The 23,338-nt window shown below is 34.5% G+C and overlaps 1 protein-coding gene across 2 annotated transcripts in view; it reads left to right on the top strand.

The window, feature by feature from the left end:
- Positions 1-23,338, top strand: part of LOC148645618 (uncharacterized) — a 114,522-nt gene that overhangs the window by 69,516 nt on the left and 21,668 nt on the right. For both annotated transcript variants that reach the window (XM_088611449.1, XM_088611448.1), the window contains exons 14-15: positions 539-642; positions 2,630-2,804. In XM_088611449.1, the coding sequence (XP_088467575.1) occupies positions 539-642; positions 2,630-2,804 (279 nt within the window). The remainder of the gene's footprint in view (positions 1-538; positions 643-2,629; positions 2,805-23,338) is intronic.

Raw genomic sequence — 23,338 nt, 5'->3', positions numbered from 1 at the left:
TATGTCTCCTTAGTTTAGATTGCATGCTTTCTTTTGATGCTCTCAAGCAATATTGGACAGTTCCATGACAAAGGAGAACTATCTTTTATAATTTTCTTTTTTTGCTGATTTGTGAAGCTTTCAGACAAAAGACGAATGCACCTCAGCACTTGCCGAATGATCACAATTCACACTAAACTGCTCTCACAGCATGACCCATGATCCTGTTTTTTTCACATTTCTCCCACAGCTTCAGATATCACAGCTGATTGAGGATTAGTATCGGTCATGGCTGACAGTGGTTTAGATAGACTACATTGTGATAGAGCTAAGTGTTCCAGGTCAGGTTTGAAACTGACCCCTGTGAGGGGTATTCTTTTCTCTGTTAATACCTGCTGAAATAGATGCAAGGAACCCTGTGGTTTGGTCAGAGAGCAAGTGTGCTTCATCATACCAGTTCAGATTCTGGACATATTCAAGTAAGAGACCAGGAGATACAGTATTTGTATGTATAATAGCTTTTCATCCAAGTCTGGTGCTTGTGTTTCTTTCTTGACAGGATTTAGCATTGAAACGTCATGTAGACGTAACTGACAGGCAGTTACAGAGGAGGACAGATGCTGAAAGACAACGCAACAAAAAACGACAGAGAGAAAAATTAAGGTAACCCAGCCACTCACCTTTTATAGCAGAGTAAATTACCCACTATAAAAAGTGCAAAACCTTGATATGTTGTTACACTTGATCTGATTTTTTTGGAATCTAGTAACCACGCACTATAATTCCCTATATTTGATCAAGTTTTCCTTAACCTTAACAATTCATCTGTCTTTCTTTCACAATGCTTCCTATCACTGCCAAGTGTTTAAGACAATTTAATAAGGTTCACTGTAGCAATTCTTGGAATACCTTATCAGGATCAATTAAAATCTAAATATCTCAAAACGATCACACATAAAAACTAATATCCAATAATAGCTTTTCTTATTTTGAAGTGGTTTTTAACACTGACATTCATTTTAAGACAATTTGACAGGTATCCTGAAAGTGATTCAAACTGGAGGCATCAGTGAGTAATAAAGTTTTAAAGTAAAACATCTAGTCATATAATGAAATGTTTTTTTCATCAATAACTTTTTTTTAGTTTCGGAATGTAAAAATTCAAAGTTAAAAAAAAAGTTTTGTGACAGATGGTAAGTACTGTAGATATTGTGGTAGCAGGTGCTATTTAATTCTCCACCATGATGCACAAATTGCCATTTCCACTGTACCAGAAAGGACATTTTTGATACAGTATGACAGACTTTGAATAAAGGAAAGCTTAAAAATCTTAATGGCTAAGATGAGGATATCATTTTGCCGCTTCTTGAAAGAAGCCAGATTGGCAGCTTCAACAAAATGACTGGGTAGCTTTATCCAGACTCCCACAATCCTTTGTGTAAAAAAAATCCTCCCACTCCTTTTACTGTTGGTCCCGAAGAAGTCCAGTGGGTCGACCTTATCAGTGTCATGGAAGATTTTGAATATTTGAGTCAGGTTCTCTCATAGTCATCTCTGTTAAGCCTAAAAAGATGAAAAAAGGTTTTTTAGATTGTCAGAGTAGGAAATTCCTTTAAGATCAGGAAAGACTGATTGTTTCTTATATGAAAGTGTGGGGACCAAAACTGTAAACAGTATTCTAAAGGGGCTTTGACTAATTCAAATTGTACAGTTTTAATATAACATCTCATTATTTCTACAGTTTAAATTAACATTATATTTGTCTTTTTTTGCTTCAGGACAAAAATAATGTGTCAACATAAACACCTGTTTTTTTTCACTGATAGCCGCTTCTCAGATCCACAGTTTGTTTTTGTTAGTTGCATGTAACACTTTAATTTAATCTGCCATTGCTTTCCCAGTTTTTAATTTTGTCTATGATATCCTTTGTAGCTACAGTATGTTTGCTAATCCTCATACTGTATGCTGGTGTGATTTGGGAGCATGACCTGGTTAATAATTATACCAACATTTACCTCCGTGATATCAACTAGCTCCTAATACTGATTCCTGTGGTACTCCATTAGTGATCCTCAATTTGAATATTTCATAGTAGAATGCGTAATGCTATTAGCAGAAGTTTGTTATACTGTATATAACACCTCTTTTTGCCTTAAGTTCAACTGGCAGAATACCATCAAGCCATGGAAATGTGTTCATCTTAAGTGCTTTTAATACTTGTAACATTCTTTTGTATATTTTATGCTAAATTCAAATGAAATAAAATCTGCCAAATTAGCAGGATTTTCATAAAACATGAAGACCTATGACAAACATATCCTCTATGAAGACTGAAATCCATTCACCACACTAGGTGGCCCAATTAAGATAGAAAAAAAGTTTCAAATGTATCTTTTTTTAAAATTGTACTTGATATGAACTACTATATTTGTGTTATTTTTTCAGTCAGCAACTGTTTTTTATTTTAAGAATGTTGTGGATTATATTTATAATTTTCTAGTGCTAATATACCATATGTAAATCAAACACTGTGAAAAATGCTCTCATTTGGAAGCATTTGCATGGAAGGTTGGAAGAAAATCTGTTTTTGCAAAACTGTTTTTGCCGTTTCTGCAAAATCTGTTCAATTACAGTTTTCTTGGTTTTGTAGGCAGAACCCGAGAAATGCTGGTACTGGAGAAGGAGTACTTTCTCAAAAGCAGAAGTCACAGGCACAGGAAGAATGTATTCAGAGCACGGAGACCTCAAAAGAAAAAGAAAAGAGAAAGCGGAGGAGAACCAGAAAAGAAAAAGAATTTGATGCATGGAGGAGAGCACAGGCCGAGGTATTGTTTATTACTGCCATTTCTTAGCATTATACATGAGAAGACAGGTTTCATCTTAAATATAGGATTCTGTTTTTGCTGAACTATATTTATTTCTTGCTGAGAAAAATATAATTTTAAGCTTTTATACTGAAACAACATTTTGCATCTCTTAACTGTGATGTAAAATAGTACTGTAATAATAAGTGCATGGATTCTAACATTACACACGCAGTATTTAATTAGAGTGGGAGAGAAGTACTAGGTGGTGCTTCCTCTTTCGTGGTGTGAAAGTTTTACTTGATTTTCAATCACAGGTTTTAAAATAATTAATCAAACAGAGTGTTTTACCAATGCAGTTTCGAAATCAATTTACCTCTCCCATTATCACCAAATACTAGTTTCCTCTCTTTATTGCACACTATGGCTTTCACTGGAAGGATTGGCATTCCTGCTTTAAATACGATTACTTGGCATTATCAAGATAGCACCTAGACAGACACAATAAATTTGGTACTTTTTTTAATCAAATGTTACTTTGGGGATACTTTAATTGTGTTGCAACTGACACATTTAAAAACTAGTACTATTAATTCACAATTTTTTATGTCCTATATTAAATGATGGGGCTCTTGGTGAAGGGATTTTCTGCTTTTACCATATCTGTGGGCAAATCTTATTCTCCACTGGTGCTCGATATATATAGGAGTCTGATACATACTTGATATAAAGCTAAATAAGTTGGAAATAGATAATGTTAGACAGCACACACTCTGTGTGATCTGTTTTCATAACCTGACTTTCTGCTTTAAGAATGGAGGTAATGTTATTCTGTGCTTGAATACAATTCCAGTTGGGATATACTGCAGGGAAAAAGTTATTATTTACTGATTGGAATTATCATATGTAATCAACCTTGACAATGTTCAAGACAGTGTAGGAGCCTTATTTTTAAATGAAATTACAGAGAATGGCAATAATTAATGCATTGAGCTATTGCAGAATTATCACTGGGATTATATATCAAAAGTACAGCAGAGCCTCCTCACATTCTTTAAAAGATGTTAGGAGGTCTGTTACTTAATGCAGTGCAGTTTCATGCTGGAACACAAATGTTATACTGTAAGTAACTTACTGTAGCATAACAACCTTTTTCCCTTAATCTGAAGCAAATAACAGCACACTTCCAAAACTCTTGTTTTTACACTATATATAGAAGTGTTCATACAATATATTTTATTGTAAACATCCTTAAAACACAATAATTCTGTCTTAATATAGTTTTATTGCACAGCAGCCTTGGAAAAAAACTTCATACATTTTCTAAAAGTTTTTTCCATGCCTTGTCACTTCTGCAGCTACTCTGGAGTTTAAAATAAATGGTGATCAAGTCAATACATAATGAATGTACAGTAAGTGATTTCTGTTGCTGTGACACATTTGTGTGAGTTTGGAGAACTGTTTAATTAAGGAAGCACAATACAAAATGTTTATTCGACCAACAACCACAGCAACTTATACAAAAAGTTCAAAAGATAGTTGGTAAAGAATAATGCTCAGAGTTTTGAAAATAAAAAAGTTGTTGCAATTACAGTAGTCGAAGAGATGGTGAATGCAATGTTAAATTATGTGGTATGTAACGGCTTTGAATAATGGTGGCATGCCTGTCCTGTTTTTACAGAAATAGGAGCTCTGAGGCAAGATAATAATGTATTTAATGGATAACTGCATATGACAAATTTTGACAATGAGCTGTGCATACACATCGTTTGTCAGCCATTGAATCGATTGCTTAACTTAGATATCGGACTACATCTTTGGAATATCAGGAATTAAGGTACACTGTGACACAACAGCAAGCTAAAATGTAGTTTCCTAAATGATTTGTAGTCAGGAAACTCTTCACTCATTTTGATGCTGTGGCAGATGAGTCTGAAACAAACCGGAAACAGTAAAGCTGTATATGATACTATGTGAATGAGCGCTAAGAAAATGTCTGTTTTCATGTGGAGAAATGTTTGAGTAATGAAAGGGAAATACATTATAACTTTTATTAGTGTGTCTAAACTAAGAAATGCAACATTTTCTTTTTCATTTCTGTCCTTATTAGCTTTGAACAGTTTCTAATAGAATTATTATGCTAATGTACAGTAGGAATATGGCAAGTTTCTGTTTATGCTGTTTTTATAAGGGGCATCTCAATCGGATGTACTCTGCCTTGTGCCAAAACAGGCTCTGGGTCCCACGCGACACTTAAAATGGATCAAGTGGTTGGAAACGGACAATGGGTGGATGTTTTTATAGATCTGTTAGAATGACTTAGTTATCAGAAAACCTTTTAGCAGTTTTTAAAGAATTTTAAGAGTCACACATCTGAATTGTTAAAAGAAAACTAATATATTATACATAACATGCTTTTATTAGCTTTTAATAAAGAGTCTGATTGCCTTTTTGAGGAGTCTCAGTTTTCAAAATTCTCCTGACCAATATCAGTTGTAAAGCATAATGAAAATAAAATTCAAGGACAAGGAACTCTTAGAAATTCTAGGAAACTTCTTAGAAATTCAATGGGTTGACATTTACTCCGCAAGAACAGATTTGGTGTGGAGATTATCTTTGAACACCCTGCTGTACAGCTTGCTCTCTCTATTTGTTTTTAAACTGTGCAGTCCATCTTTTGTGGAATACCAAATACATTTCTTCTTAGATTTCTTGTTAGTGTCCTATAAGAATACTGTCTATGGTTTCTGCACTCTTCTGTTTTTTTAAGTTCTCCAAGGCAATATGAGAATATTAGAATTTTCATATCATTAACACATGTACCAGAGTTGACAGCTTGAGTAGATTTTTTCTTCATATGGCCTGAAATGTAATTTGTTTCCCATATTTTTCTTTTACCAAGCCCAGCTGGGAACTCTATTGCAGTTTAGAAATATAAAAGGTTTCCCTTGCAGAAATGATCTACAAGGTATCCTCATCAAAGAACTTTGTGCAGTATGGCAGTACTGAAAGAAGGAGACCTCAGGGATTTTCATCACACTTTTGGAGATGGTAATTTGGTATTTGAATTTGATAGCTGTCAAGAATCTAAGTATAAACAAACATCTGCTGTCTTAATTTATGCTGAGCTTCATTGCACTGTTTTACATGCATTACAGTCAACTACATGTGACAGGACTCTTCATATTTAGCTGTTGAACTTTTTAATTGAACTGCCTTTACAAATGGTCTGACAATCAAGCACAGTCATGTAAAACCTGATTACTGCAGTGGTGTAACCATTACACATTCATTATAATGTCTAAACCTTTGATATTCAAGTGAAGCCTTTAATTTGTGAAGTGTGATAGGATCTTGTGTTTATCTGTTTGTGTAACGACTCAAAATACAGTACTCCATATGCAGCATTTCAAGATTTAGGGTGTTAGATCCATAGGATTTAATTGCTGATGATTATAGTTAAGATGGCTAAGTGCATAATAATTCCTCAGTCTCACAAAGCATAGTTGATAAATTATATTATTTATTAAGACAATTAATAACAATAGTTAAAAACAAGTCTGAACAAAAATTCAGTCATAGCACTTTAATGCATTAAAATACTTCCCATATTTCGAAGGATTTAAAAATATGTTAGGTCCGTAGAATTATGATAACTTCAAAGGAATATAATGACTGTAATTACAAAGCTGGTTAGACATAAACGATGCCTTTTGGAAATTTAACATTTGTTTTCTTTTTTTGTCCTTCGCTTAAGCCTTTGTGCCTCTCACCTTTCAGATTTCGAGAATACAACTTTGATATTGCCTAAGGAATATACAGAAATATACACAAAATTCCTGAATTATGGTCAGAATAACTGTGATCTAATGGTTTCCTTAATATTATTACTGCTACAGCACTGCATACATTTATCTTTCTTGTTATACATAGCCTATGTGCTTAATTGCAAAATCATTAAATTAGAACAAATTAAAGTTTTATGTGCCTCCTGTATTCCCAGGTCTTTTCAATAAGTGCTGTAGTGCCAATCTTCTAATTATAGTTGAACTTTCACAGCAGTATATATTAAAATCATTTAAGAAAACAACTTGGGCACATTGAAAATCATCCCTTCTTGTAATGCAAGGAAACTAAAAACGAAATAAATAATCCAGAATCATTTGTAATTACTTTGCATGTCTTTTTTATAGTATACAAGAGTAGAACACCTTCTACACTTTTTGGTGTCAAAAGAACAGGTTAAATCTTAGTGAAATGTAATATAAGACGCACGGCCGGATGCTCCTATGTAATAGCTCTGAATGTTGAGACTGAATTGTTGATTCCAGTTAGAAGTGGTTTCATGTTGTTTCTTGAAGGATTTAAACATGTCTTTAAATTCAACAACATCTTTAAATTTGTGTCATTCTGTCTGAGATGTCCACATTTTATATCTTTATTTGAACTTTAAATACTTTTTTAGAGCTTCCCTGAACAACCGACATTTTCAATCTGGTGTTCACTTTGTTCTGGAGAAATACAGCACCTTATTTTAACACATTGTGAAGAGGAATGCTAAGGTAGCATTTGTCAAGATAAGTATCTTCGTTACGTCTATTTTGTCTTATTTGCAGGAGCCATGAAGCTTTTCTTTATGGTTCTCAAGTTTTTAAACATACTCACAAGTCATACCAACATAAAATAAACACTGTTCATTAGAGGCATACTGGAAAGCTTTTTCTGCACATCAGAGATATGTATAAACTGTTGTGTCTAACAAATGACAACAATTCGAGTTTCAGTGTAGCAGAACTCTTTTTTCTTACATACTGTATGCATATGGGATCCTAGCTCTTGCAGGCCAGACTCAAAAAAGTATTACAAAGAGTAGTCTTTTTATACAGTAAAGTCTGTAAAACCTGTCCATAAAAGGGATTTGACATTGACTGTGCACGTGAAGAGCATCAAGCAAGTTCCTCTTCGTTTTTGTAACTCTGCCAAGAACATATGGCAGTCATGCCTTGCAACATAACATACGTTGACAATTCAGCATATACTGTATAGACAAAAGCAGAACTACTGTACATACTTTCAGACCTGCTGGAGTGGAAAGTTTCAAGACACAAGTGTTTAAAATATAAAAGACTTATACCTGAATTAAGAATAATTCCCTCAGTATATAAGTGTAGAATTAGCAATTTTTAATATTTGATATGTATACAATTGAAGCTTAGCATGATCGAATGCAAACAAGAAAACATACCGTATACAAGACAGTCATAATTGCATTACTAATTAAGAAAACGATTGTGCTGAAGAAGGAGGAAGTTAATTTAATTTGATTTACATTTTATCAAGAAGGGGCATTATTGAGATTATTAAGGCTCCTGTTTATACCCTAACATAAGATAATCTGTTGACAGTTTTTATGCCTTGTGACCATATCCTGCATAGATGTAACACCCATGGCAACCAATTGTTAATGCTCTAGCAACTGCCTGGCAACACAATCTGTCAGAGTAGAAAGCAGTCCAATTCCTATTGAAACATTCCAGGCAATAATCTCACTGATATGTGTCACATTATTCTGTCACTTCTGGTAAATAAATGGTTCAAAATTGACATTATGAAAACTGCAACCATCTGGACTCAGGATGAACAAGTAATGTTGATAGAAATTTAAGAAAATTTTAGTGTTTTCTAAAAATATATTTTCTAATCTGAGTGTGAAATACAGCAGTAATAATTGATGAGAGCATTACTTTTAAAAAGATACATTTCCGTACCTACTATCTCATATACAGTATTTATATATGTATTGGCCTATCCTACCTATCAACATTTATTATGATTTGCTACGATAAAGAGAATGAAGTAGGAAAAGGCTTTTGCTGTTCGTCTTGTGGATTGATTTTTAGATTTTCACATGACAATATGAATGGAAGTTGTTCATCTTAATGAAAGTTAATATTGAATGTGGCTCGACAGTTTGTTGCGTGGTATATCTACTGTAACTCCTGTGATGACGACATAGGCAACAGATTGCAATGACTTATGGTGCCAGTGCCTTGACTTACTTAACAGCGGCTAAGAACACTGTTCAGTGAATCATGGGTTACAGTCTCTGAATTAAATTGTGAATTCATGGTTTGGGAAACAAGGTTAAAAACATTAAAGCATGAAAAAGTCATGATAGCTGAAGTGTCTACTGTTCCTATATATTTATTGTGGAGTTACACAAATGTTCAAATGAATGCATCTTTATTATTTTTTTGGGATATCAGATACTGTAAAATGAATAAAAAGCTTTCCTTGGAAACAATGTTCTTTTCAGTCTTTGAAAAGAAAGCATATAATGTAATGATGGCAACACAGGAACACATTTTCTTCAGAGGCTTAGGTCAATTAAATCAGTCAATTAGCTTTTGTGCTCTGTGCAATAGCTTGCCACGAGTACTTCACAAGTTTATATACTGTATTTTATTTGATCTAATTTAATATAAAATACAGCTACTAACTTATTTTCTTGTACATGTGTTATTTTAATTTTCATGACAGTATATTCAATATGTATGATTGTTAAAAACTACAACAGAGGCCCCATTATGGCACCATCATGGTAACTTTCTACCATATTGCTAAGGTTTTGCGGATAAAGATTTGAGAAATATATTTTATTATTCACAAATGTGGTCATCCATTCTTTCAATTAACCTCTAAAAAGCTTCAAACTACCTGTACATAATTCCAAGTGAAACAGGTGTAGACGTCTTCTCCATTGAAGCCAATGGCTTTATGTACTTGGCAAAAAGGATCATATTTGATTATATTGATGACACAAAGTGCCACCGCCATATAATATTTCTATGACTTGATAAATAGCCTAAAAGTGCCTATTTAGAAACTCATTATAACCTGTAAATGAGAATAATGGTGACCCTTATGTGTTTGCTCAATGTAATGACATTTATTTTAAATAATTTATAAGTACATATTACAATTTAAGATGTCCTAATGAGAGATCTTGTGAATAAGACTGGAATCAAAACATTATAACATCTGCGACTAATTTGCTTGACACATTTAACCACTTTAATAATAGTTTCATTAATTGGACATAATCACACAGGAGCTGATATAAAGCTCTTTTATAAAGCTCTACTGTAATTATCCTCAGAGTGATAAATTTGTTAGGCAACATACATTTATCTCACTATCAGTTAAGTTAACATGGCCATGCATAAATGCATCAGAACAGATCTGGAATCCACAGCAAAGGGAGTATTAGGTCCGTACAATATCACTAGCGCATTTAAACCCACTGACTGGTACAAATCTGCTTTATGAACAGTTTAATTGTTTTGCAGTGAAAAACAGGGAGGTATTAAAAAGGTATTTCAAGCTCATACTGTACATGTATGTTAAAATTGTAACATTATTTGTTTAAATTCTTATATTTATATTATATTAAGTTAGACATACAGTATTAAGAGATATTAAGTTCTGTATAAGTCTATTTTTTTATTAAAAATGTATTTTTATAGTTTGTGGATTATACTTTTTCCATTTGTTTTTACAGTAGGTTTGCATTTCTTCATACTGTACGTATTGTAATTAAAACCATAGTGTAATGGACAGATTCCCTTTCCAAAAGCTCAGCTAAAAGATTACAAAGAAATGAGAGGAGAAAATGTTTCTTAATACAACTTCCTACTTAAAATAAATCCCTTCACGGACATTTCTGACTTATTCAATTAGAATAATGCTTAAGACAGATCTATGAAGTATAACATGAAGTTTCCCAACCATTTACAATTCAGCTTTGACACACGTCCCCTACAAGACAGATTAGGTTAAATAACCAGTTTTCAAACTGACTGACATATAAAAGAATTTCAATAAGAGATTTATAGTAAGCTTTCTGAAGGACTACAGATAAAGTGAAAATTTAATTGCCTTATTGGTTTCTTAGTTTGAAACCTGTAGGATTATGAGAAGTTACTTAGGCTGGATTTAAAAACGTGTGGCCCTTTTTATCCAGCAGGCAAGCAATTTAATTATATAGTGTTTAAATGCTACTGGAAAAATCATTAAAGTGATCTTTTTAAAGAACGATTGCTGAGGTAAAGTATGTGGGGAAAAAAGTGTCATCTTTTCACAGAGCACTGAAATATCCTGTAACTTTTAATTGATTCCACTTAATAAACCTTATCACTACAACTGGAACCACATAACTACACATACTGCAACATAAAAGCTAGGGTGATGTTGCTATGTGAAAATGACATGCAGAAGGGATTCTAGCACAAAATGAATACTGCAGATTTTAATTTCAACAGGCTTGGTGCACAAACGTAGAGAAAGCTGATAATAAGATAAGTACAAACACAGTGTTGACAAGAAGATTGAAATTTGTCTACCTTTGATTAGAAGTTGTTCACTATTTATTGGCAACATGTGCTCTGAATTTGTTTGTCTCCTTTATACCAGGAAAGCTTTCATAACATGTCAGTTCCTAGAACTTTCTACCATCACGATGCTAATGATAAACTAATGATCTATGCAAGAATGTCATCTTTCAAAATTGCCAACCAAACAAATGAAACATAGTCATCTGGAAGATATTTGATGGAACAAATCATTTAACTCTGAATCATTATGATACAGTACTTATGCCACCCTAATTACCAAAGCAGGAGTTTTGTCTTTAATATTGAAATATAAATTTTACAGTGTATCATACAACATTAACAAGAATGTTTGATTTGCTGTTTACAAATTTATTTTCAGATATCCTTGCTAGTAATTATTTCCTCTAACATTTTCTCTGATCTTGATTTCTGTTCACAAATTGTGAGGTCTTAATTTACCTTACACTGAACTTGATGTGAAACTGTTCCAAATTAATTCAAGTGGCACCTGCCAATAATCAAAATAATTGCTATTTAGTATTGATGAAAAATCATTTTACATTATCTCTCTTTGTCTTTAATTGCTAAATAAATTGTTAATGTAAACTAAAAAAAACATTTTGTGATTCAGAAAAACTTGTGCTTTCCTGGAAAGTTTACTTTACAATACCTCAAGATCATATAGTTCGTCAAAGTCAAAATGTTCAGCACAGTTTAGGTTCTTTATTGTAAAGGTTGTTATGGTTACCATGGGAACTTTTCTGCATGTTAAAAATAGCAGGATGTTTTGACCTGAATAGTTTCATAGGTTCTGTACTGCCAGGATAATTACTGGATTTTGCAGAAACTAATAGATGAATACAATACTTGGTATAATTATGCTAGAGTGTCTTTAAGAAATAGAGCTGCTCAGGTGTTGTAGTGTAAGTAATAAAATGGCTGAGCACATCCTGCACGGACAATTTCATCTCATGTGTCCTTCGTGACATTTGGTCAAGTAGAAGCTGCCCATTTGAACAGTTTTATAATTGCATTACTGAGAAGATTTAAATGTCATTACTGACACACTGTAACAGCTACTTCAACAGATTAAAATTCTAGGTTATTTTTCAGATTCTGAATTGAACTTTGTGATGAACTTCAGAAATTCTGCAAAAGTGCCTGAACAAGCCAGTTTCTGCCCCTGGTTAGAAGGCCTGTGAGATGTGTTTTGTCATATTCATAAGCAAAAGTTCAAAATGTTAAAAAAAAGTGCATGAGAACGCAGAATCATAAATTTAATTAGGTTACTCATATTTGTCTGTAGAATTCAATCATTCTTCATTCAGGCATTTGTAAAACACTGATAAACCTAAACTAAGGTCTACTGGTACTTTTCAGATGTCAAAATACAATGTTATACTGTATCTGGGTGACAGTAGAAAATGTCATACACTATCTGAACTGTCATTTTTCTGTGGGCACAAACAACAGCATTCTGAACTGTGTTATAAGTAGTTTAATCCACTAAGTGCAGCCATTATATTCCTGGTACTATAGCTCTTTGCTAGAAATCAAAACCTCCATGTACTATAAGAGCGTTACGCTAATCATTTCCTGCCAAACTAGGGATTACTCCAGAAACAATGCAGTACCTAGTTTCCCATTTTGGAATAGCGCAGTGATGGGCAACTGAACCTGACTGCTGTGAAGCCATTAATGCTGCAGTGCTTATGTTGTGTATTGCTGTGATAAAGCAGAAGGGAGAGACTGTATTTGTATGCTACTGTACATTATTTCTTAATCTTTTCATGAGTGTTACTTTTTCATCCTTTTCAAACAAGGCACAGTTGTGGAGTGATTAGGATTGCTGCCATACAGTCTTGGGGCACTGGGTTCGATTCCGGGACCTGGGGAAGTATCTGTATGGACCTCGTGTGTTCTCCCTGTGTTAATGTGCATTTCCTCCGGGTGCTCCAATTGTTTTCCCACAGTTCAAAGACATCCTAGTGGTTAATTGTGAACAGTGGCCCTAGTGTGAGTGTTTGCATGTCTGGGTCTGCTCTGTGATGGACTGGGGTGTATCCTGCCTTACACCCCTAGATTGTCGGGATATGCTCTGGCTCCGCTGTGACCCTGTATTGGAAAAAACAGAGAGAAAATGGTTGGTTGGTCATGAAGAAACCTAAGGAATCTATTTATTTGGATTTTTGATTGCCTTTTGCTACAACCTCCTTTTTTGATGAAAGATTAGGATTGCAAGTGATTTATTTTTAATGCCTCTGGAATTATTTGTTGTACCACTCTTGTTTACCACTGCCAAATCGTGCTTGCCAAAGATAGACAAAAACCCTCCGGGAACATGTGCTCCTCTAAGTCGCTTGCCTCTTTTCTGCTATAATTCCAGAACACAAACGGCAGTTCTTTAATAACAGCAGGAGGTGGACACAGCTCCTCTGATATCATGTGGTTTTACAGGCACCTGGCGTCAGCCATCTCAGCCAGCCCAAGTCTGGCAAAAAGGTTTGACATCTCTAAATTTAGCTTGAATTAGATAGGAATATTAATCCTTGGCCTGCTGTTGTTTTAGGATAGGGGCAGAAAAGGTTGCACTGTTCTCGTTTCATGATTCAAATGATGTGTGAGGTTAAGAACTTTTACGGCATTTAAATTATTTTCATTCTTGCTCACAGCATAAACATTACGTACTACTGCAACTCATTTGAAAAATAATACAGAGAAAGTGTGTGCACCAAGGTGACCAATATAAAATAAATCATTTACCCAGCTCATTGTTTTGTGGGGTTGATCTGTGAAGCCACAGTATCTATTTAGCTTCATTTGGTATTCATTCCACATGTGCTCATAAACTACCGCACCTCACCAAACACTGATAAACTGCATTCAGTTCAAGATGAGGTTGGTGACCTCTTGGGATGACATTTTTTTTTCTCTTGATGTAAGCTGAGACTGAATGTGTAGTTGCAATGAAAGTAGAACATCAATTTTGAATACAGACACTCAGAAAACCTTTTAAAAAATCATAAAAGGCATGCACCATGCAGGTAGCTGTTTTCAAATCACCAGTAAAAAAAATATACTAAAGAACATTCTTTCAAGAATAGAAGTACAAAAAAGTAATTCAAAAAGGTACAAGATTGTAAGATAGGTATGGGTATTCATTTTCAAAGTTTTAAGAGACCTACAGGCAGGATGGTGAAAATTAGATAAGGAAAACAGAGTATAGCATTTTTGCATTTTGAGCCTGTCAGTCTACTCAAAGGTACAAAGCAGCAATGAGTTTTCTAAGTATGTTACGGACAAATTTTCCAAAACTGCCATTTAATGGAGCTAAAGCAGATGGGACATGTTAAATACTTTCTTATTATTAAGTTTTGAATATATTTCTGCACGAGACATGTGCTGATTAATTATTTAATTTGACTGTGCATATTTAAGTTACAGTATATGCAGTGACACTCTTCTCTTTGGTCCAGAATTTCAAGTTAATCTATCAGTAGGCAGACATTGCATTTTAGGGGGTCCTATCTTTTGGATAAGCATTATACCAAGGTGCTGACTTAAAGCACTGTTTGTAAAAGTAGGAGTGTTAACCTCAGTGTCCTTGTTAAATTCCACTTTGTACAATTGGCCTCTCTAAAGCTTCCCCTTGATACAAGTGGTGAAGTAAATTTTCACTTATCTGTTTGAGCTGTTGTACTAATGAGTCCACTATACTTCACCAAGGTGGGTTCTACACTTTAGTGGTATATGAAGTGAATACCCTCATATATGGAAAGTCCTTGTCCTTTAAGATAAAAAGCACAAATTTAGCAAAGGAATTGTTATAGTTAACAAATGTCTAAATTGAAAGTGATAAAGCTTGTATATTTAAATGATAATGTGAGTTATTATCTCAGCGATTACTTGAACTTATTGCTAACTGATACCGTGTTTAACAATTAGTTTAACACTGTTTTTCTGTGCCTGTAATTCCTGTCATCATTATGCAGCAGAAGAAATTCTCCTGTTGCTGCTTAAAGAAGGTTAGGAGCAGTGTCTGAATTTTAACACCATTCCACACAGGCAGTAAACAAGAGACACCAGCAATATAAAAAACAGACATTACTCTGTCTTTTCTGTATTATTTTGTTGTGACCAGAGGATGAAAATGTCCCTGAGAGGTCTCGGAATTTAAAGCCAACTAATTTTGTTGTGAAAATTAGATGAGGAACTGAAAGATACCATCAACCAAGTGATACTTGCAAATAGATACTACTGATAATTTATTTTTAAAAATATGATTAAATACTTTTTTTAATATGACCAAACCACCTTAAAACGTCAGCTCAAGGGACATTCAGAATCTTGAACATTATTGTGGTCATGCAGACAGCAGAGAAGTGAAGGATTGCTACGGCACTTTTCTCCCTTAACCTTCAGCACAAAGGTTTCCCTTCAAGAGCCGATGGGCTATCTTGAAATTACATGAATGCTCGCTTTGCCATTGTTTGCACTTTCTCAAAAGCGTGAAGAGACAAAATGCCTATTCAATTTCATATGCTGTCACTCTAGTGAATTAAGTGAGAATAGTAAAAGGTTTCGGTGGTACTGTATGTTGCTGTAATAAGAGATATCCTTGAAGTCCCCTTGGTTATTTTCGTGGGTATATCAAAAGACAAACATACTTTTAGCTTAAGTGAAATATTCTTTTATTTTTAATTGGAAACTTGGATGTTTGACTGGAAAAAACATGAAAATGCCTATTTTCCACATATTACAACATCTGTCACGTTCTAGCAGGGGTGTCCAAACCTGGTCCCAGAGTGCTGGTGTGTTTTGCAGTGTGTGCAATCCATCACAGCTCTTAACAAGGTACACTAACTGTCTTAACTGGCATAATTTAATATCTTCTCTCTGCTCTTCATGTGATTGTGCTTTAAAGAGATTTAGAAAAACTGCAGACACACCAGCCTTCCAGAACTGAACATCTGCGTTTAACTATACTGTACCATTTGAATGTTTTAGCACACTTTTTGGCTTTTTAATTTTGTCAATCTGCTGGGGTGTTGAAACCAGTTTTTGTTACATTGTGAATAACCATCTTCCCCTTGTAATGTTGCTAGTTCCTAACTCCAATGTAAAAGTAAGAGTTGCATAAACAGAAAAGGTTTGTCTTTTATCAATGGAGCACACCTATTGAGTTATATTCTCCCTGTAAACTGGGTGAATTTTTACAAAATATGATTTTTTATTTTAGTCATTAAAAGTTTATTTTAGCCAGATGTTCAGGGAGTGGTACAAATCTATAGTAATGCTTGTTAATCCATACAATTTGAAAGCAGACACTCTTAACAGACACATTCTGTTAGAATAGTACATGTCATCCAAAAGCACCTGCTGTCTTGTTTTTGTATAATAAAGTAGGTTATTTTTTTACCCTGGTGTCCCAACCAACTCTTTCAGACTAAGGATGGTTCAAAGAGCTGGCTTTCTGTTGTTAGCACTTAATCTTGTATTTAACCATCCAGATTCACTTAACAATCACATCATGGTCATATCCAGTAACTTTTTTTTCATCTTGTATCTATCTTGGACTCTGTAATCAGCTTCCATATTCACAAATCCAAAATGTCAGAGCGGCCTTTTGTCCTTTTTGTCCATATTTGTGTAGAAAACATATTAGCATACAGTCATGTTTTGCAAGCACAGCTAGTAGCAGGTTCTGTTGAAAGATAAAACAACGATGGTCTCTAACATGATCATTTTGCGTGTACAGTAATTTAATAAAATATCACTTATATTACCCATTGAAATAGTATTGATCTTGGAGGGCATTTCAAGGGACGCACCCATGAGATTTAATTAATAAACGGTTCTGAGAGTCAAGCTTCAACAGAAATTAGAACAAACTTTTTGATGCTGGTTTCATATTTTGACATTGTTTCCATTGAAAGACTCCATAGTGCAGCAACATTTAAATGTGTTATTCTTTTCAATTTGTGTTTGCTGTAATGATTTACATCTGAATATTGCAGTTTTGCAGCTGTTACTGCTCCTAGTCTTAAGGCTCTAGGTTAGCGCAGGAACAACTTGGATGGTTCTACTGAATGTCTGTTATGAGTCTTTATTGTTATTCTCAATCTTTGACGTTTTGTCTACCAATCTATTTTAATATAGCCTTTCTTTCTTATACACAGATGTTATATATTGTCAATGTCATTAAAATAAAAATAAATGTACTGTGTGGATAACTGGAAGCAAGTTCTGTAGATGTTATTGTACTATAGATGTTCCATTATGCTTAAAGATACACACATTAGCAGACTCCTTTTCCAGCTTTCAGTGGTGAGAGTATACTAGCACTAGCATTACTTTTTACTCATTTTTATTTGCACTTCATAGGTTTTAGTTTTTTCACTGTGATATTTCTTTGTTTGCTCATAAACTATTAACTACTTCTTCTAGAAGTTCAGTCATTCCTTCATTCCTTGACACTGATCCCTGTGAGCTCAGGCATGTCCAATACAGGCCTTATACTGTATACCTGGAACGTTTCTTTGCCTCTTCCATGTTGCTGTTGCTCCGGCCTGATTCCCTGTTGTCCTGGCCATCTGCTGTGGGCCTTTGCTCCTCTAGTTAAGATTGTCGCCTGTCTCTGTGCTATCTGCCGCTGGATCCCAATACCGCTGCTGTCCGCCAGCTGGGCTCACTATTTGCCTCCGTGCTGTGCACTCCATCCATCGCCGCTGTTGGATTGTTTTTCTGATGCTGCGGCAGTTTGCTGGCTGTCTTGCCTGGCCACGTTTTGTGCAGCAGCTGACTCTGGGTTGGCTGTGACTATCATTGTCTGCCAGACCATCTTCCCCTGGTGAAGGATTGCCTGTTGACTGTAGAGAACAGTTTGTTTGATCTGTATTGTAGTATAACTTTCAATCACTGGTGGTATTATTTTTATGAAGATACTATAATCTGTTTTTCTGTGTCAATAATCATGATCTTCCATGTTTTGAGATTAGTCTTTGGCCTCAACCTTCTTTCATTCTTGTAGATAGCAAATTGTATGGTTACTAACATAGTCTGGGAATTCTGTGTGGACAGATTGTGCAGTATTTCAGCCTGTGATAATATCTGTAGCTATTATATTAGTGGTATCTTGTTCCATCAGTATTGAGCTGTGTGCCATGGTATTGATCATGCCTGTCTGTATTAAGGATCCCTTGGCACTGTTCAAAAGAGTAAGTGTTCCCTGGTGTCCTAGCTAAATATATATCTGACCTACAGTACAATACCAACCTTACCTCCTCAATTGTGTCACTTAATTGCTGTTACTTCTCTACAATGGGGCTGCTCTGTGATGGGGCTGCTGACACATAACTCCAACATATCACCAAGGTGAGTGCCATACTTCAGTGGGTTCCCCTCTTATATATAAAGCACTATGGAATCATTTTGGATGAAAATAGCCAAAGAAATGCAATTTTTATTAAACCTCCGTTATACATTAAAAATAAGACAGCACAATTTACTTTCACCAATAAAGTAATACATTATTGTACTGTAATTTCCAAAGACATCATCAAAAAATTGTTCAGTTATTGTTTTTTTATATTTAATTTGTAGCTTAATGGTCTTGAACAATACTATGTAGAAAATATTAAGCATATTAATGGATTATGAACAATAGCCTTGCAATATCATTAAATGAATAATTTCCCCTGTTCAGTTAACAGACATATACATTTTGTTAGCAGTGTAATACAGCTTTATAGCATCTGCACCAAGGAGAGAACATATTATTAACCACTGCGTGCAAAATTGATGTCAAGCAATGAGGTAGGTAGAAACATTTTCCTCTGAAAATGGTGCATAAGAGGATTGTGTGTAAAATATTAATGCTGCTCATCAGTTTTTGCTTTTACAGTAGGCCTACCTCTACAGCTCATGCTCTGAGCAATTATCTGGCATGTTCTTTGGCTGCCTATAGAAATAATTATGCACAAACACAAGACTTATGAATAATGTAGCAGATACTATTTCAAGAAATTGTTAATAACGAGATGTATAAGCTGAACAGCTGGAGAGAACCTGGGATACGGGGATCCGAAATAACTTTATAAAACAATGCTAGAAGAAACCGTAAAAGCACTGAATTTATGATTTTAATTAAATTCACTTTATAGATACTTTTCTGCAGGGTATTGTGTTGTGGAAGATGCACACCATTAATTCACATGCACAATGCTGAATATCATTTTTCACCTTCGTCACAAAACTATTCAGGATATAGAACATACAAAATGAAGGGTAAAAGTTGTCAAATTTGTTTCATTCCTTGCCTGTTTCTTTAGCTGTACATTCTGTGAAGATGCAAAAATTATGAGAGACCTATTTTGCTTTTCCCAGTAACTCCTGATATTACCAGTGCTATCTCTATCCTAGCAAGTTCTTTTCTGACACTAGGAATAATGCATCCAACAACATTTGATCTCCTCATTAGCATAAGCAAGGCAACGATAACCACAAATCTGTTTTAAAACCTTCAAATATTTATTTTTCAATTCCCCTGGAGATGTTTTAATTAAGATTTTACACACAGACAAAATAACCCTAATATGTCTTGTAGCTACTGTAAAAGACTCCAGATAAAACTTTTTTCCACAGAGTGTATGATAAAAATCAGTGGAAAAGGTAATTTTAATTAAGTACAGAACAATGGCCCATATTGCAGACTTCAACAGTGGGGAAAAAGGGAGACATTTTTACAAAAGAACAGATTTTGAGGAAATACTTGTAGAAGGCATAAATTCAACCTAGTTATGTCAATCGATTGCCAAGTGTTTATACTGACCTCATTTAACTGTGGCTTTGAAGTGAACACTAAATGGCAATGTTGAGGGTATAATAACTTGGAAAATCTAAATGTGCTGTGCAATAACACACATATAAAACACATAAGCAAAAAGAAAGAGATGAAAGAAAACCACTGCAAGCTAACCTTTTAAAACTGGGAGTAAAACTAAATTATACTTGACATTGAACACTATAGTGAAAAAATAAATTTTGGAAGTTTAAACAATATTGACCTTTGATGTATTAATGCCAATGATGCTGATAGTCTGTGAGCATACCTTCATTCACAGTTTAGCATAAACGTCTGTTGTGTCCATAGCTTAATATCAGACACTTGTGAAGTGCAGAAACATCAGCAGTAATAACTGATTTGGTCCACAACAAAATTAGTCTCAACAACATACCAACATAGCAGTAAAAAACAATAATCTGGCCAAGAAGAAACATGTAAATATTAAAAGGTAAAGGTTCACAGCATTGAACCATGTAGAACTTCCTGAGTAAGTGGGACAACATCATATTTAAAACAATCATGATTTACTAATTGGATTGGATCATTATAGCCAAAATAATTTTTCTTGTAACTCAGCAGGGTACCTTGTTTGATAGCAAATCATTAATTAATGAGAAACAACATTACTTAACACTTAACACTTGTTTTGAGGCATGCTTGTAACAAGCAACAGAATCCCCAAGCAAAACAGATTGAGCTATGTCAGTCTTTGGGATGTCCTGCACCAAACTCATTTCCTCATCCAAATGAACCATATCACCATCTCAAAAAATTCAATAGCAAATAGTTGTTCACCAGATTCAACAGGAGAAATTCATATAAAGATCAAATTTTTAAGAGAGTTCAGTAGAGTTCCAATACAAGGTTAGATTTAGATACATAGAGAATATGCTATGTCTTTAAGGGGTTGACTTAGTACCCAGTAACTCCATATAACTTCTCATGCAAGGGCTGGCACCTTTCACAACACAGTGTCCCTGGCCTTCCTCCTGGGACATTGGCTTTGGAAGAGCCACACATATTGTACTGGTCTACCTGCCTCGGCCGCCTGCAGCAGCCCCGTTCATGTCCTGTACTATTTTTCCTGTGTAAAATCATTGATTTTTAAGATAATGTGACACTGCTCCGTGTGGTCCATGGTGTTGTAAAATACAAACCTTTGATTTCCAGGGCCATTAAAAGATTGTATCTGGGCTCCTCACTTCCTCCTTGTTATGTTTCCTATAGGTGTTTACATTGCAAGCAGTTTTCCTCTGTATACTGAACTATTTCATTTTAATAATAGTCATGCTCCTGCTATTTTTAAACAATCTTTTTTTATTTTGTTACTGATAGTAGAATAAATTACAGTACACACTTTGAGCAGAGTTCCCTGCTTTGCTTGTACTGGTGAGATCTCAATCCTAGATTGATCTTTTCTGATCATGGCACTGAAAGCAGATTTATTGCTCAAGTTTTGTTGGAAGCCCAATGTTTAAAAGGTAAACCTTTTCATGCCAATATTTTCATTTTTTAGAAATTCGCTTAAAATTATAAAGTATTTTTATACTACTACTTGGCAAAAGTTTACTTTTGCAATTGAGTTCATTTACAGTACAGTGTGCATACAGTACATAGAGTAATATTAAGAACTCTAATTATTTCAGATTATCACCAACATGAGTCCGACGGACCGGTTAAATTACTCTTTTTACAATGAGGGTATATAATTTTAAAAAAAAGTAACCATCAGATTTCCAGATGAAAAAAGGCAGAATTTGAAAAGGTGTATGAAAATAAAATCTTGCATGTTTACCCATCCACTTCGTAGCGAAAATTACCATTTGACTTTTAATGAGAGGTCCCTCAGAGATTAAATCTGGAACAAAAAGTGTTTTTTCATCTTAAAACCCTTACATTTCCTGACATTAATTGTAAACCCCTTTGGGTCAAACATATGGTTATTGGTGTTGTGAGATTCATTATCTAAAAAAGAAACAGTGTCTTATTCAAGGCATTCCTATGTTCTCTTCAATAGTACCACGTGTTTTTGATGCCACTGGGTATGACACGGGAAATGTTTCATTAATCCTTTAAAGATATTCATGCTTTATTGAAATGGCTGAAATAGTCCATATAATGTTTTGTTGCTTTTTTTTCAAAATCCAGTTTTAATGTTCAGCAATGGGTGGTTAAGATTAATGCAAGTCACTATGGGCTGACCTGTACTGTTGTGTGTTGGAGTTTTTTGCTTGGAGTCCTGATATTCAACTTGCTTTTTTTTTGTTGCATGCATTTTTAATCATAAAGCAATCACATATGTCTGAGCACTGACCTGCTGTGGTGGTTGGATTGTGGTGTTAAGCTTGCAAAAGCCCTAATGCTGCATTCAACATTGCAATTGGCTGTTGTTGAGGCTTCTCCCACATTATGCAACTCCTTTTATTCCGGAACGACAGCACTTGCCCTGTTATGCAGATGGCTCTTCGATCTTCATTTACTTTAATTTTGTTTTTTTTGTACTTGTGCAGAAGACATTAAAGTAAATGTATTTCCATTTATTTCCATTTCCTTGCTACGATAAATTGTCTCATACTGTACCTCTGTTTTCCCCAAAAGTATTCATTTGTCTCCTATTTGGTTTAAACAATGAGTAAAAGCAGAGGAAATTGCATTTTATATACGATTTCTTAAACCCCAGAAAATTGTAGAAAGTGGTTTTATTATCCCATAATAGGCTGCTTCTCTGCTTTTTAACAAGACGACCAGCATGACATTCGCTTACTTTAATTTCAGTCTTATATTAAAGATTTGCAAAAATGAACTGGTTCAGTCCAAATAGTCCTTCTACCCAAATATGTGGAGAACTGGAATCTGTGGGTAATTATTGGTATAAATTATATAGATTGCATGTATAACTGAACTACACAACAAGAATGTTTTTCTATAGTAGAATTGAGTGCACCTTCTAAAGTAATCAAGTCTCTCACACAAATGGTGCTGGAAAAGTGTTAGAAATGCAAATGTAGCATAATCTTCCTGCATATTTATTTCTTGACTGTAGCTATCTCTGTCTTAAAGTGACTTATCATATCATATTGCTTTGCAGTATAGTACTGCACCTTGCTGACTTTGTCATTGTGCAAAATCATTGCACCACAGTCATGCATTTTACTTCATATACTGTAAGTCATCTTGTAATGACACACACAAAGTTCTGATTAACCCAAAACGTAAACATACTGTATTTTTATTATGTCTTGGGCTTATTTGTAGATTGGAATTAACAGTTAGATGCAAATACATGGTAATGTGTTTTTGACAAAATGTAAATGAGC

This window comes from Lepisosteus platostomus, chromosome 18 (genome assembly GCF_059453375.1).
Source record: "Lepisosteus platostomus isolate fLepPlt1 chromosome 18, fLepPlt1.hap1, whole genome shotgun sequence".
NCBI lineage: Eukaryota > Metazoa > Chordata > Actinopteri > Semionotiformes > Lepisosteidae > Lepisosteus > Lepisosteus platostomus.
Note: the sequence above shows the minus strand (reverse complement) of the source record. Positions and strands in the feature narration are given on the sequence as shown.